The sequence below is a fragment of the Grus americana genome, chromosome 8 (assembly GCF_028858705.1).
Source record: "Grus americana isolate bGruAme1 chromosome 8, bGruAme1.mat, whole genome shotgun sequence".
Taxonomy (NCBI): Eukaryota; Metazoa; Chordata; class Aves; order Gruiformes; family Gruidae; genus Grus; species Grus americana.
Window position 1 is genome coordinate 33,796,818 of NC_072859.1, and position 15,935 is coordinate 33,812,752.

Here is a 15,935-nt window from a genome sequence, read left to right on the forward strand (position 1 = left end):
GCAGCTTAATTTTTTTTTTTCTTCCCCAGAATTGATATTTGTGTATTAAAAATATGCACCAAAATTGATAGAGCTATGTTTAAACTGCATTTATTCTACATAATTAAAAAAATATGTAGAGGGCAGTTAATTATTTCCAAATATACATGACTTTTTTTTTTAAGTCTTGGTTTGAGAAGGGATCAAAAAGTGTTGGTACCTCAGTAACTCTAGCTGTTCACTGGTAGTCTTGTCCATCTCCTTTAAGAATAATACAGTTAAAGATCCATGTAGTGTTTATGAATACAGATTATACTGTAATTTAAAGCATGTCAGTTTAAGGAGACTTTGTTTTCATTGGTACTTCTACGTGGCAGTGAAGATACTAAAATTAAGCAGTTAGTTATCACTAACGGTCACTTCTTGCCTATTGAAAAATTCAATTTGATTAGAGCCTTTCCAAATGGAGCCTCTAAGGCTGATGAGCTCTAGCTATGTAAAATGAGACTTCTTGTGACTCTACGAGAATCCTAAAATTTAATCTGATATTAAGACCAAAAAAGTCAGCGTCTGAGGTTTTGTTATGTATTTGTATAAAAGACTAATTTACTTATGTGTAATTCAGAAAATCATTAAGGAGTTTAATAGTAAGTTCTTGGGAAATGACTCCTATACTGGAAGGGCAAATTTCTAAACTTGTGAGAAGGCTATGATGCTATGCTCTTCACCGATAACAGAAGTTAAACCTCTGCTTTAAATGGGGGGGGAAGAAAAAAAAAAAAGAAAATCAGCCCAACCTTAAATATGATTATACTGACACAAAGCACAAACAAAAGGCAAACTCCTGGCCTGTGCATGCAAGAGCAGCGCTGCTCGCTGCGAGCTCCAGCGCTCCTCTCGGGAGCGCTGGTCTGGTTTTGTGATGCTAAAATTTCTGAAAGTGGATCCAGTCACCTGCAGAAGTGATATTCTTAAGCCTGATAACTAATACTTTTCTTATCCTAAGTTAGTTTTCACAGATTTCTTCTAAGTCATAAAAGCTTCTGCTACACAAAAGGTTCTCCTGCATCCCACGTGCGAGGACCCCATAAAGCGAGAGATGGAGGCGCACCACAGCACATCCTGCAGCTGGCTGGCTGGGGGCAGCTGCAGCTACGTCCCCGTAGGATGAAATTATTTTGAATTGGGCTGAAAGAAAATATATTGGATTAGGAGAGTTTAAGTTTGCTTAAAAAGACTTGCTTCCTGTGGTCATAACTTGAAATTTCCTTGTGGTAACCAATTCCATCTGTTGGTGGTTTTTGTTTCTGCTAATTGTTGTTTTAAGGGGATGATTTAGAAGTGCATTGTTTCATTGTCTGGTTGTGTCTGCGAACCCCAGCCCTTACAGCTAGCTCTCTGAAAGGACAGAACCACCAAATCAGTGGCTTTCCATTCTTACTGGGCACCATGTTTGTTGAAGTAGTTGCGACTTACTGGATTTCAGTTTCTGAATTCAAATCTTCAACCAGAAAAACAATCCTTGTTTTTCATAAAACTTTTCCTTGCAGTATTTTGGGCGCCCACTATGCGATAGCATATATATGTGGGTGTGTTTGTATGTATGTGTATGCATTTTTCTACGTGTATGTGTACATGCGTGTATGAAAATGTAACTTCAGTTTAAGCAGTTAAGTGCAGTTGACAATAAGCAACTAAATAAAGAACCTTAAGGACATACGTAATATACACGTGCATTGAGGTGAGTGCTATACAGATGTAAGCCAGTGATTGATGTGCCATTAATATTAATTAAGTAGGTCAGTATCTTTTGATGTAGCTGGTTTTTGTGTTATTTGCTGTTTTAATCTTGACAGTATTGAACGAAGCCCTACTCTGCCCAGTTTCTCCCCAGGACTTGTTTCCTATCGGCTCTCGTGCCAGAAGGGCTACTGAGGCTCATCTGCCAGGCTGGGGTTTATGCATCCTCACTTGCAGCTTGTTGTCATTTCTTAGGGATAGGTTGATGGTGGAAAAATTCTTTGATAGGAGGTGAACTGGTTTTTGAAGTACTGGAATAATCAGACAGTAAGTCAAATGCCATCAAAATCTTCAAGGTCACAAAAACGTTAGCAAGTATAGTTGACCAATTTAAATCATAAGTCCTTCAAAGCTTCAGAAGAGTTTCCAGTTATTTATAACTCTTTAAAACACTTTTTATTTAAATTTTGTTAAGACATTGGTTTAATGATATTTTATTGTCATTAGAACCATGCACTAGAATACTTTTTTGCATTAGAGTTACAAATGCATTTGAATTATTTAACCTAACCAAAATGTAGCAAAACTTCAGACTGTCAAGTTCCTTCTGCTATTTGGAATGTAAATCCCCAAGTTTTTGTACAGAGAACAGGTTTACAATTGCCCTATTAGATCTTTTTTGTAAAGACATAAGGAGGAAATCCTCTTCGTGCAAGACGCTTGGAATAAAATTTTAAAAGTGGAAGAGGAAATAATAGTACTGGTGAAAGAGTCTCCAGCAAGAAAAAGTTTGGTTCAGCAGCATGATGTTGATGATGGTATGCCTGGGTGCTAGGCACATTTCCCAAGCTGGAACCTCTGCTATTTAAATCTAAATGGAAGAGCACGCTCTCTTATGATCCTGTCTTTCAAGGAATATTGCAGAGGAAAATGCAACATATCATTGGAGAGAGCAGATGCAATCCAGCCGTGATAAGCTTATACCCTCTAGTTTTGGGTTTCAGAATTTTTCCCCTCGACCCTTAAAATATGTATTATGTTGGAGTTTCAAAAAAAATAATTATTTTTCATTGAACCTTCAAAAAAATGTGTTTCCACTGTAAGTGCTATGAAGGTTTAATAGATGTTGGATTGCTAATCCTCTCGTTGTCATTTCAGGTTTGATGGAAATTTTAACACCAACGTTTCTAGAACTATTAGCTGTGACAGACTGTCTACCACTGTCAATAGCAGAGCCTTCAATCCGGGACGTGACTTAAATTCTGGTAAGTAGAATAGTTATGGGTTTTTTCCTTCTGTTGTAGGGTTGTTGGTTTTTTTTTTTTCCATTAGACTTTAACATTTCCTTGGCCTAGAAAATTAGCATTGATTGCCATAGCAACAAGCTTTTATTTTTCCTTGAAACTGTCACACTGCTCTCAAATTGAGATTTCATGATTGAAAGATGATACGTAAAGTAATGCCCTTAGTCTAAGTGCTTTATTAAAAATGTCATGAAGATTTTATTCCAGCCTACCATGGATAATTTTGTTGTGGTTTATGTCCTTTTTTTTTTTTTTTTTCCCTTCTCTCTCTTCTCCCCCCGCCCCCCCAAAGACACTTTCCTTCCTAGGTCTGTCTGCTTTGGCATCAGGAGTGTCAGCTGCCGAAGGGCCCATGCAAAGAAGTTTCTCTGATCTTCTTAGCCAAGTTCAACTAATGTGAGGCTGCGTTTGCAGCGATATGCAAACCCTACAAAATATAAGGACATCCTAAAATATTTCCTTTCTTTGTCTTGTCAGAGCATTTCTATCTTGCCAGTCAGTGTATTTGCTTGACACACTTAAAGAGCTAGAAATACGCTTGGAACCAAAATACACATGACTTATCCCTGAAAAACTCAGCTCTTGGTCCTCCAATGCAGTAAGGTTTTCTTTTTGCATCCTGGTCAACTTGAATGAATACATGGGTTTCAGGTTTTTTAGTCATATTTTGTCCAGCTGTTCCATCTTGCTTTTCAACTTTTTATGACTTCTTAGTGCTCTAATTTAGAGAACACTATAGATTTTGGTTGTGGGTTTCATTTAGCGTAAGTTTTGGGGTTTGATGGTGTTTTGTTCTTTGGGTTTGTGGTTTTTTTTGGGGGGCAAGTGATGCAGACTGGAGAATGTGGTTTGTTTTTTATTTATTTTAATTCTCATGTGTCATGTCTTTTGGAATAAAATAGTGATTTATTTTAACTCGACTGATGAAGTGGCAGACCCACCAGTCTACCTTCACCATGCACCGATGCATTTGCATATCTTTCAACAAATAGGATGAAAGAACCCCAAATTTCTGTCTAGCCTCTCCTACTGTGTCCCTTCGTATAGCTTTGCATTGTTTGTGGTTAATTGCTGTCTTAATTAACTCTAAAAAGAAAAAAGTAAAAACCAAAAGCAAAACAAACCGTCCCCATAGGTTCCTTTCCATCCCATCCGCTGCAGACCACATCTTGAATGCAGGTGCTGGCCAGACAAGCTAATTTCCTGACATACATCTCATCACCATAATTTGTGTAGTGTTTTCCATCCTAAAGACAGGCAGTCTTTGTTCGCTTACTGTGATTTGCTGGGCTTTGTTTTACTCATAAGCTACCTCTTTATTAAAAAAACAAAAAAGCAAACAACTTCTTAAAACAATGGTTAAAATCAGATGCGGTTGTGGATTAATAAAAATAATTTTTGAAAGCAAGTTTTCAGGCACCATTACAAAAGCAAAGCATTGAATTAATCGCTTAAATAAAAAATAATTAAACCCCCCATTCTTTCTACTGCAGAAGATGGATGTGAAAAAAGTATTAAAGAAATACTCCTTCTTGAGTGGTGGAAAACAAATAAGCTATAGTTTCCCTTAAACATTTTTTACATTTCTGGTCTGAATTCTCACAGAAACAAAGCGAGCACATGTTCAGTCTGTTTGCTGTCCTGGCTCGACAGTACGACTCGAGTGCCTCCGCTTCCCTTGCCTCTGGCTTGAAAGCTTCCTGATGAAAGGAGTGTCTTCAAAAAATGGCATTGGCAGAAAAGGGCAGCAGAAGAGAAGAGGGAATTGGAGTGATGGTAGGAACAGGGAAGTGCTTCAGGATGTATTGACAGCAGACTCTCCTCCGGCCTTCCTGTTAGCAGCTCTCAGAAACACAGCCTTGGGGGGAGGTTTTTTATTAGTCAGAAAATGCCTGTAAGAGAACTGGAGTGGAAAGACTGGATTGATGCAGAAAAATGAGATGGAAACAGGTTTATGTGAGAAACAGGAGTTGATACTGGGTACACAGGCTTTCTGGGTGAGCTACAGGGAATACCTTTAGTCCTCCTTGTGCGGAGGAGGTGTTTGAAAGTCCGTGAGATGATGGTTCCCACCTTCCCTTCCCTGGTCATCAGTTGAGAAAATCTAAACCACGTGAGCTCCACCACCCCGGCCACGGAACAGGAGACTGGTGTGGCTTCAGGGAAGGCTCAGTTTTGGTCAGAAGGACGGAGTGCTGTCAGTGCACCAGCATCCTTACAGCTGTGAAGATGGCTGTCGGGTTAGAAATGGTTTTTGAAAGTACTTAGTGTCATTCGTGTCTCAACTCTTTTTTTTTCTTATTTCTGCAGTGACCTAGTTCTGTGAAACCACTTACCTTACGAGGTACACTTAGGGCAGAGCACTTTGTCTGCACAGGAGCTGTTTCTGAATAAATCTACGTGTGTGTATTCATTACCCTAAACTAAAACCACCTTTGAAAGAGGATAAAGATCAAACAAGAAAAAAGTTTCTTTAATCTTGTATTTTTCTTACTTCTCTTGTGTCTTCATGTAGAGCTAGTGAGGAATATCTGTTGCACTTTGAACTCAAACTCTACCTTAGCTTGAATTATTTTTCTGCTCTAAAAGCTGAAGAGTTGGTAGTATATCTGGGTATTTTGATTTGTGTTTTTTCCTCTCCTGCCTTACTCGATTAGACTTAAGGGTAGGGTAGGAAGCCATGGCTTCCCAAAAGTCATGTCATATCGGCTTTCCCACTGGATGCAGCATGATGGGGAAGGACCCCGAGTGCATCAACCTCCTAGAGAAAGGGTTTGAAAGCCCTCTGCTCCTCTAGCCCAGAAGCAGGAGCTCCCATACCTGTACTCTTCGCTAGTTTGCCCACAGTTTCTAAAAACAACCTGGCCTGTCCATCAACCAGGTTGTCTTCTTGAATGGGTTGATCATTTCATTCTCAATGTTAAAAAAAAAAAAAAAAAAAAATCCCCTGAGAGTCTCTCTTTTTCCGCCTGAGTTTTGCAGTTTAAATTGTCCGGCCTATAAAAAGCTCTCAGCAAAACATAAATTTAAGCTCTGCTGCGTTCAACCTCGATCTCAGTTCTTTAAATGTTAATCTTGGCCCGCTCTGCGCACAGCGTAAGAAAGTGGGATTAGAGTGGCAAAGCTGTAGGTGTTGGGAGGGAATGGAATTTGCACCGCAGACTCCGGGCAAGCCACAGGAGCGGAGCTTGGGAGAGCCCTCGGTGCAGGCAACAGCCTCGGCTTCTAGTCTGAACAACGTGTTAAGAAGGGTCATGTAGTCATGAAACTTCCAAAAATAAAGAGTGCTTTTTTTGCAGTGTTCTGTTGGATTTTTATAATATAAAGAGAAAATAAACATTAGTCTTTGGGAAGGGAAGAAGAAGAAAGAAATAGATGTACTTCTCTCTTTCTCAACCCTTAAAAAATAATTATTTGCCTTTTTTTTTTTCCTTGGTATTAGATGACTTTTTTTTTTAATGTCTTGAAAGGTTTTGTTTTATCTTGGCTTGAGTTTTCCATTTGGATTACTTTTAGCCATTACTACAAAATAGATAAGGAGAGAGTCTTTATTCTTCAGATGGAATCACAGGCTTTGGTTAGCTAGATTAAGAGATCTGTCCTCGCTGGTATTAATAGTCCTTTATTTATTAGACGACAAAATCTTACCCAGAGCCAATGCATTATGTTATCAAGATTCCTTGGGGTTTTTTTCCCTTTTTTAATAAACAAGGAACCAGTAAATCTTTCTTCTTCTCGTCCTTCAAAGTGCCGAAATGTCTGTTTGAAGTCAGGCAGCTTTACAGAGTGCTCTTCCCCAGCAGTCTGCGGAGATGGTACCGGGTTGCTCGATACATTTTGTCTGTGCCTTATTTGAGGTGTTGGTCATTTAAAATGTGGAGTGCCTTGGTCATGTTCCTTGTATTGCTATACGTTAAACTGGTAGCTCGGGTGAGTTAAAATAGTTGGGAGGTGTTTGAGCAGATGAGTTAATACCCCCCCTCCAAACCTTTTTAATCAAGGAAGCTGGGCTTATTCCTTAAAATGAAAGGTTTTTTTTAGTTCTTCGCCCTTCAGAGTCAAAACCCAAGGAGCGAGCTGGGTTCCATCCTGGCTCATGCCATCAGCAGAATTTTAATTGAGTTCGAACTGCAGCGCCTTTTATTTCTGGTGAAAACGCGTCAGCCAGAGTACAGTTTGACTCAGAAAAGCCTGGAGGAGATTTGTAGGTCTGGAGAGTTAGAGAATGTCTTCACTGGTAAAATAAACACATTCGCTTTCTGCCGTTGTTTCTGGGGAACGCTAAAGTAGCTTCATGATGATTATTTTTAATGGAAGTATTTGTCGTAGAACCACCGCAGTATGTGTGTTGCACAGAAAATTAAGCTTCTCTTTTTTTTTTTTTTTTTTTTTGCGGGGTGGGAACCGTGAGATCTGCAGCTCAATAAATGTAATGCTAAAGAGGACTATAAGAAACTCTTTTATAATGAGCAATTATGTTCAGTAGTTCCTTCTTTTTTTTTTCACTGACTGTTTGTGCTGTTCTTTGAAGATTAATTAGTTAATGATTTGACTATGCTTTGAAGATGTAAAGTGGTATCTAGAAGTGCTAAGTGTTATCATATCACATTCCCTTTGAAGTTTTATAAACTCTATCACATAGGGCTTTCTTTCTAAAGGTCCTTTCTGCCTTGTGTGATATTTATAATTAGAGAGAATGATCATTTCAAATACTCTCGTGTTAATACTTTCCAACTTTTTCTGTCTGCAGCAGAATTTGGGGTGAGATAGTGCCGCACTGCGAGTGGAGGGGACAGAGGTTCCGGAGTGACTTGGCAGTGCCAGCTCGTGGGCGCTGATATCCCTGATCTGTGTCTGGAATTAAGGGATTCCACCAAGATTTTTGTGTTTGTAAGACTTGGACTCTTGGCTTCCTCCAAGTAGTGTGATATCAAGACTGGGTCTTTATTTAGGAGGGATGCTCGTTTTAGAAAAGCAAAATCATTACATGTACTCAGTAATACAAAATACTTTGTAATTTGTATGAGAACAGGGAGGTGGGTACCTTCTTATACATGCAAAAATCACTTCAACCTGACCAGAAAATGACAAAAAGTAAATTACGTTTTGAGTTAAAATGGGAACCACAGGTCAAGCATGTGGAGCCTAGAAAGCGAGTACCAGTGAGATGCCCTGCATACATGGCTGCTAGTGCTGCCAAGGGTGTAATTTGGACAAATTTAGCCTTAGCTGTAGGCTAGACAGGCAACTTGCCTTACAATATGGTTTTTCTTGGGGTCTTTCGATTGTGTAACCTGTCCAGAGGTTGGCTTTGCTGGAAGGAGGAGGTGAGAAGAAAGTACAGGCAAGCAACTGAGGAAAGTTTGGGGTAAGTGAGGTTTGGCTAAAAAAGAGCATCTGCTGGGTGTCCTGGCAGGGACCAATAAATGAGGAAATACCTGCAGGGTGTTCTTACAGCTTTAGTGGATGGAAAATAAAAGTGCACTTAAAGAGAAAAAGTCCGTATTTTTCAGCCATGGCTTATCTGCTGGGAGATTGTCTACTGTGGTCGTAGGGGGGAAAAAAAAGCAAAACAAAAGCAAGGAGTTACGATAAAATCGATGGTCTCTGGGGAAGGCATTATTGGAGTAGCATACTAGCTGAAGGAAAACATGAGCAGAACTTTGTGAAAAGGAGGAACAGCAGAGAGAGGCACCGAGGCTTTGAGGTTCCAATGGCTTTATGGGGGAAAACAAACACTTCTAAATCCAGATACTCTCGTGGGGAAACAAATACAAATCACCGCCTTATGGGAGTGAGAAGTTTATCTTTAATATAGCAATGATTAAAAAAACCCCCGTTTAATTGTAAAGTCCTTTATTTTATTGCTGCCGGTGAAATTAAACTGGACAAGTTGTTTCATCCAGGCTTTAACTGAGTGTTCAAATACCTGATTTGAAAATACAGGTAGTGAAATACCAGAAATACAGCCTCTTTATACAAAGAAAACAGCGCCATACTTCACCCCCAGAACTATGAAATCCTAGTGGTTAGACATAAAAAGGAGGATTTAAGTGTTCGACACTCTCTTCTCCCTCCGTGCCTGCGAGGCAGTGCAACCCCGTGAAGCAGCAGTTCAGCCGTAGTGGTGGTGTGCCTGGACTTTGGCCTTATTTATGTCAAAGTAGAATTGTATTAGCTTTTTCTAAGTTTTTTTGCGTTGCAGTAGAATGGATAATGTTGATTGTCATACACGGCTAAAAGACAGTGTTGTTTAAAACCAAATATTTTTAAATAGTTATGATTTTTTTTTTTTGTTTTTCTTCCAAAATTTTGATAACTTTTAAAGGATTTTTTTCCAGGCTTCTCTTTGTGGCTTAATAAAAGGTTATCAAATGCTTTTCTGGATTCCCACCACTGTGGCCGTGCAACATGCTCCCACGTATGAGAGCTTGTGTGGGCTGTGAGCACCGGTGCTGCACGTTCTCTGAAGGGTCAGGCTGCCAAACCTCAGCGAGTTCAGAAATGGACCTGGGTTTTCCCAGGCAAGGTCTGAGAGAGGAGAAGAGGATGGGCGCTTTGGAGGGCGATGGGGCGGGGAGGGAGAACATAACGAAAGGCTCATAGGTCGAGATAAGGACAGGGAGATCACTCACCAGTTACTGTCATGGGCAAAATGGACTCAGCTTGGGGAAAATTAATTTATTACCAATCAAATCAGAGTAGGATCATGAGAACTAAACCCCAAATCTTAAAACACCTCTCCCCACCCCTCCCTGCTTCCCAGGCCCAACTTCAGTCCCCATTTCTCTCCCTCCTCCCCTGCAGTGGCACAGGGGGACGGGGAATGGGGGGTTGTGGTCAGTTCCTCACATGGTGTCTCTGCTACTCCGTCCTCCTCAGAGGGAGGACTCCTCACACTCTGCCCCTGCGCCAGCCTGGGGTCCCTCCCATGGGAGACAGTCCTCCACCAACTTCTCCAACGTGAGTCCTTCCCACGGGTACAGTTCTTCACCAACTGCTCCAGCGTGGGGTCCCTCCCATGGGGCCACAAGTCCTGCCAGCAAACCTGCTCTGACGTCGGCTCCTCTCTCCACGGGGCCACAGGTCCTGCCAGGAACTTGCTCCAGCGTGGGCTTTCCATGGGGTCACAGCCTCCTTCAGGTGTCTCCGCCTGCTCCGGCGTGGGGTCCTCCACGGGCTGCAGGTTGAATCTCTACACCCCCTCATCCTTCCTCCATGGGCTGCAGGGGGACAGCCTGCCTCACCATGGTCTTCACCACGGGCTGCAGGGGAATCTGCTCCAGCGCCTGGAGCACCTCCTGCCCCTCCTTCTTCACTGACCTTGGTGTCTGCAGAGTTTCTTACATCTTCTCACTCCCCTCTCCGGCTGCAGTTGGGCAGCAGCTCTTTTCCCCCTTCTTAAATATGTTGTTATCCCAGAGGTGCTACCACCCTTGCTGATGGGCTTGGCCTTGGGTCCATCATGGAGTCAGTTGGCATTGGCTCTATCAGACATGGGAGAAGCTTCTAGCAGTTTCTCTCAGACGCCACCCCTGTAGCCCCCCTGCTAGTAAAACCTTGCCACACAAACCCAATACAAGGACTTAAGAGAGATTTAGGGGGAACTTGAGTGAAACAAACAATATTCACAAATTTATTTGAGTTTTGGTTGCAAGATTATGGGTGGTTTCTATGAAAGTGTGAAAATTCCTGTGAAAAAAAATCCTGTTCCCAAGAGCATCACCAGGTTGAGTTTACCTGTGCACCAGGGAGAGGGAGAAACAGGCTTTGACATCTTTGTTGTGGCTGAACTGGTATTTTTTGGAGAAGGATGAGAAGGTGAGAGGTGTGAGCAGAGGATATCTCTCGTCCCTGACTCAGTCATTAACACAATGAGAAAACCTTCATCAACCATTTCATGTCTTGTTCATGTTTCTTTCTTGGTTCTCCTCATCTCATCCAGTGAGGCACCAAATTCTTCAAAGCCACAATCATGCAAAGCTGCATCTTTGTACGGAGTCCAGCATGGTGTAACCAGGACTTCCACTGGGTCTTTTAGGCACTGTGGAAATGTAAACAACTGTGTCAAAAGAAGGGGAAAAAACCCCCAAGATAATGTTTTTTACAGGGTAATTATCCTGAGGTGAATGTGGAGAGAACATCGTGGCCGCAGCCAGTCTGGGAAACTTGAGAAAGTGCTAAACTGTTGAGGATGTTGAACTTAAACTATACTCTACGTGGGTATTTTGTTGTAGAATGTCTGGCTAAGGCTTGAAATGTGTCCCGTGGTGATTTCCAACCCAAATATTGGTGTATTTGATAATGACTGAGATTTGGGAGATGAAACTGTCTGGCCTATTTTCAGTGTCAATCCTAGGGGAAATGCCAAAAGTTAATGCTCAGCAAAAGGTGAAGCACTGTAAATCAGAGCACCCCTCTGCCAGTTCTGGCAAGTTTTATAATCAAAGAACATAAAAGAAATGGTGAGGAAATACTGTTGTTTTGGGGTTTTTTTTTTAAATGCATTTTAAGCTGATGTGATCCATTTTAACTGTTAGATAAAAACTAAAGAATTCAAACATTGGAGTTTTATTTTAAATTTGCTGCGAGCAGAGACGATGATTTGCCCCGAGTGGAAGATAATCCTGTTACTGCCATGGTGGTGAGAGGGTCTGTGCCTCCCATGCTAACGACTTTCCGTCCCCTCTCTCCTGGGAGTGTTTTTCCCCTTGCCTTCAGGGACTCAGCGAGCTGCCTGATTTCACCGGCGTGGCAAAGCTGGCGAATGCATGGGATGAGCACCGATCCCTTCATCTTGCAGGGACAGCAGTCGAGGTGCACGTGCCGGGTGGCAGGTGGGACGTACCCATCGCATTACGAGGCAGAAATCCCAGTGCCACCTCTACCTCGGGCGACTGAAACATGATTGTCCCCGCCTGGGCTCCAAGTGCTCCAGATTTCCCCAATGTCCCTGCACTCTGTTGGTTTAGCTTGATGTATTAAATATCTTTATAAGTTATTAGTACAGACGGTCTCAACCCTGGGTAGCTGCTTTATTTGGTTGTTGGTTTTGGTCATTTTGTGTTTTTACTAACATAGTTTTGTTAATGTTGCTCAGCTATAGTTTTGGAAAGATTTTTAGTGTTTTAAAGATTAAAATGTGTTTACTTTCCTATTAAAATAAAGAGAATTAATGTGGCCTATAAACTACAAGAGGGTTTGAGATCTGTACCCTACGGTTATGTTCTGACCTCAGTTCCTGCCTGACTACACGATTTGGGAACATGTCATTTACCTTCTTTGTTCTTCACTTTTTGTCCATGCAATGAGTTACTAATAATCACCTGCCACAGAGGAGTTTGAGAGACTTGGAGGAAAGGTGTGATATACCTGCTAAGAACTGTTATTATCATTCTTTCTGAATTTTATGATCTTAAAAAGGGGAACCTGGTGGAGATGCTCACTGTGGGGATGGGGGGAACCAGCATGGAGCCACCACCCACCAGGCAGCGCCTGGGGAGTGTGACCACTGCATAACCCTTTGACGAAAGATGCTGTGTTTTCCCTGAAAAGGGGCTATTTCTCCTAACATGAGGGCACCACAGCTTTGTTAATTATGGCACAGGGATAATGAGAAACTTGGGGAAATTCTTGACTCCCAAGAGTGGGAGCTGTACCTATCTACCCTTATGCAAACAGGAGAGCACGATGAACAAAGAGGAAAGATTCTCCTTTTTTGTTTTAACATTTTCAACTATTTCTGTATGGTGAGTTTTTCCTCGACCTGCATTTGTGTGTAAACCTGTTTTTTGCTCAATGTTCACGTAGACATTTTTAAACAGATGTCACAATAGGTGGTGTTAACAGATGGGGTTACAGAGCCGTAAGCAGCAAACCTAGTTAATATTTTGGACTTATTTCAGTATAAAGAACACATGATTTTTTTTACATTAGGGTTTTTTTTTCTTTATGAAAACTATGTGGACAATGTGTTTATCATTACATATGTATGTATACATATTATATATAATTGCCTTAATCTCTTCCTTCCTTGCTCCTGCCTTGGCTTCTTGGGCCCCAATTAGGCTCTAGAGGTTCAGGAATTATCATCGCATATTAAACAAAATTTGTCAAGTCCGGTATTAAATTTCCAAAAGCCTTTAACTGTTTGCAAATCAGACATGAGGCTCTATCAATCCTCAAATAGAGCTACATGTAGGTGGTGTTGGGACCCAGGTTCTTCTCCAAGCACATCTGAGAGAGGCCTTGAATAAACATACCTCCAAGTTTGACCTCCCTTTGTAACTCTACTTCATTTCTCATTTTTTCTCTCCAACCTTCAGTTCTTGCTGATAATCTGAAGTCTAACCCAGGAATTAAATGGCAGTATTTCAGCTCAGAAGAAGGTATTTTCACTGTTTTCCCAGCCCACAAGTTCCGGTGCAAAGGCAGCTATGAACACCGCAGCAGGTATGATTTGTCTCCTTATAATTTAGTGGGCAAAGCACTAAAATTGGATTCCTCAAGCCCTGATTTCATTTCAGCATTAAGCTTTGCCAAATCGACAACATTCATGAGTAACTTTTAATGGGATCCCTTGGGTTTTCTTAAGTTTGTTTTTTAACACGCCAGTTTTCACTTTTAAGAAACTTTGATGTAAAATGAAATTACATACAGGTTCCTCACCTCTCCCAAATCAAATAAGCTGTAAATAGCAGTAACTTGTAAATTGTAGGTCTACCCATAGGCAAAATTTGACTTGTATTTGACTGATAGTTGACCCCTATTAATAAAGGAGTGAACATGTATTCTACTGATCTGGCAGGTGTATCGCTTTGGGGAGGGAGGTGGAAGGCTGAGAGACTGGAAGGGGCATAGGTAGGAGCATTTTCCCAGTCTCTACCCAAGGTTCAAGTGGCACGTTGTGGATAATGGGGAAGCAGCAACACTGGAAACTTTCTGTTTCTACTAAGAAAACTGTAGAAAAAAGGATCAAATGATGACATGGGGTTTTTTGCTCAGGGAACTATTCCTATTCTGTAGGCATGAAGCAGAGCAGCTGCAGTATTTTCTCCCTAGCCTTTGCTGTCAGTATTATGGGACTGGTCAAGAATCAAGGGTGGAGTCTTCTGAGAAAGTGCAGTGGCATTAGTATCTCTGGTCACACATTAGCTAATTGTACCAGTTAATCAGTCTATGCAGAGGAAATATCAGCACATCCAGGTACGTTTCTATGTAGCTGAGTGTACAGAGACTAAAAAGTGTTTTGGTTACCTGTCCGTGTTGAGCAATCAACTGTTTACAGATCTTATCTTCCATGTGTCATCAAAGCCTGAAGTGTCTGGGCTTGATTAAGTTCTCTGTGGCTTTGGAAAGGTGCGGTCTGAAGACGTGAGAGCCGGGGGTACCTCAGTCTTGGTCAGAATTTTGGCACTAAAACCATTGGTGATTTCATCCAAATGACACAGTCTCGGTCACAGTTTCTCCATGGCTAAATAAGGGATATCTTTTTGCTAGTACTCACTTCAGAGGGTAGTTTGGATGGATTAATTAGTTAATACTTAAGTGCTTTGAAGACCAAAGGCCCTATTTAAGTTCAAGGTATTAATACCAGTGTAGAGCTGCAGGCTGTTTTACAATTAAGAACTGATTTGTGCCAGTTGTTTATTGCAATGCCTTGTCTAAAATCCTCTTCATTTCCTTTGCTCGTAATAAGATTTCTGTGTCTGCCTTTGATATAATAAAATTTAGATCACAAAACTCACACTTGACTCTAACTACTTTTGGGTCTGGACTAAAGAGGGAAGAGTCCTGTTTCTTTTTAGTTCTTCCTCCTTGTTGAAGGTCTTCCTAATTTGCTCCAGGTTGAAACCTTGGTGCGAGAGCTTGTGAAATCTTTCACACACCTCTCACAATATTGAACTGGATCTGAGCACCGCTGCACTGAAAATACGGGTTTTTTTGATGCTAGCACAAATAGACACATGGCAGCACCGAGAGCCTTCACCCGAGTTAACTCAGATTGGCCATGGGGTTTAAAACTGCGCGGTCCAAGGGGTTGTGGAGCACGACCCACATGAAATGCGGTCCAGGGCACCAAGAAAAACCCTTTTCTTGGCCAGAAGCCTTCCCTTACTACAGTAAACCAAACACCCTATGCTAATGCAACTCTGCACAGTTGCACAGGTTTTTACTTGTCACGTAACCAGCAAATACACGCTATTACGCTTTTACGTGTGAGTAAGGTTCCCGGCACCCAAATTCTATTGTGAGGCATTTCTCGCTTGTGAATGCTTAATCCAAAACTTGATGTGAGCTCTTGCAAACAGTAATCCCAAACACTGCTGCTGCATCAGGAAAATTGTTTATTCCTAGCTGAAAGCAGTTGCTGTGGCAGAGGGAGATGGATCTGACACCTGATTTTGGTTAAAAAAATCAGAAAGGGAGTGAAAGTAAGGGCCTTTTCTGTACGTTCAGACTCTCAGCTCGTCTTTCCTAGTAGAAGTTTTCATAAAGGCAGAAATTCCATTCATAATTGGTTGTTTCTTCATGGGGTGTTTTTGTTTTTAATTCTCAACTGTTTTAACTTGTAAACGTTTTAGTGGAAACGACAGATGACTCATGGCAGTGGTTTGGGTTATGTTCTCCTTCAGGCCTGTCTATGTTTCTACTGTTCGACCTCAGTCCAAGCATATCGTTGTCATTGTGGACCATGGGGCTTCGGTCACAGAGACACAGCTTCAGATTGCCAAAGATGCTGCTCAGGTTATTCTGAGCTCCATAGATGAACACGATAAGGTAAGCTTTCTCCAAGCAATGAGGATATTTTTGTTGTTTTCACCCATGCTCAGTGTTCTCAGTTTTCACCCAACGCGGTGTTTTTAACTTGTGGTCCATGGGTTCATGGGGATCTGTGGTCTACCTCTGATG

General features: G+C 41.5%; 1 protein-coding gene across 1 annotated transcript in view; it reads left to right on the forward strand.

The window, feature by feature from the left end:
* Positions 1-15,935, forward strand: part of CACHD1 (cache domain containing 1) — a 112,070-nt gene that overhangs the window by 59,937 nt on the left and 36,198 nt on the right. Inside the window, exons 4-6 of the mRNA XM_054834029.1 lie at positions 2,878-2,984; positions 13,349-13,475; positions 15,659-15,803. Of these exons, the coding sequence (XP_054690004.1) occupies positions 2,878-2,984; positions 13,349-13,475; positions 15,659-15,803 (379 nt within the window). The remainder of the gene's footprint in view (positions 1-2,877; positions 2,985-13,348; positions 13,476-15,658; positions 15,804-15,935) is intronic.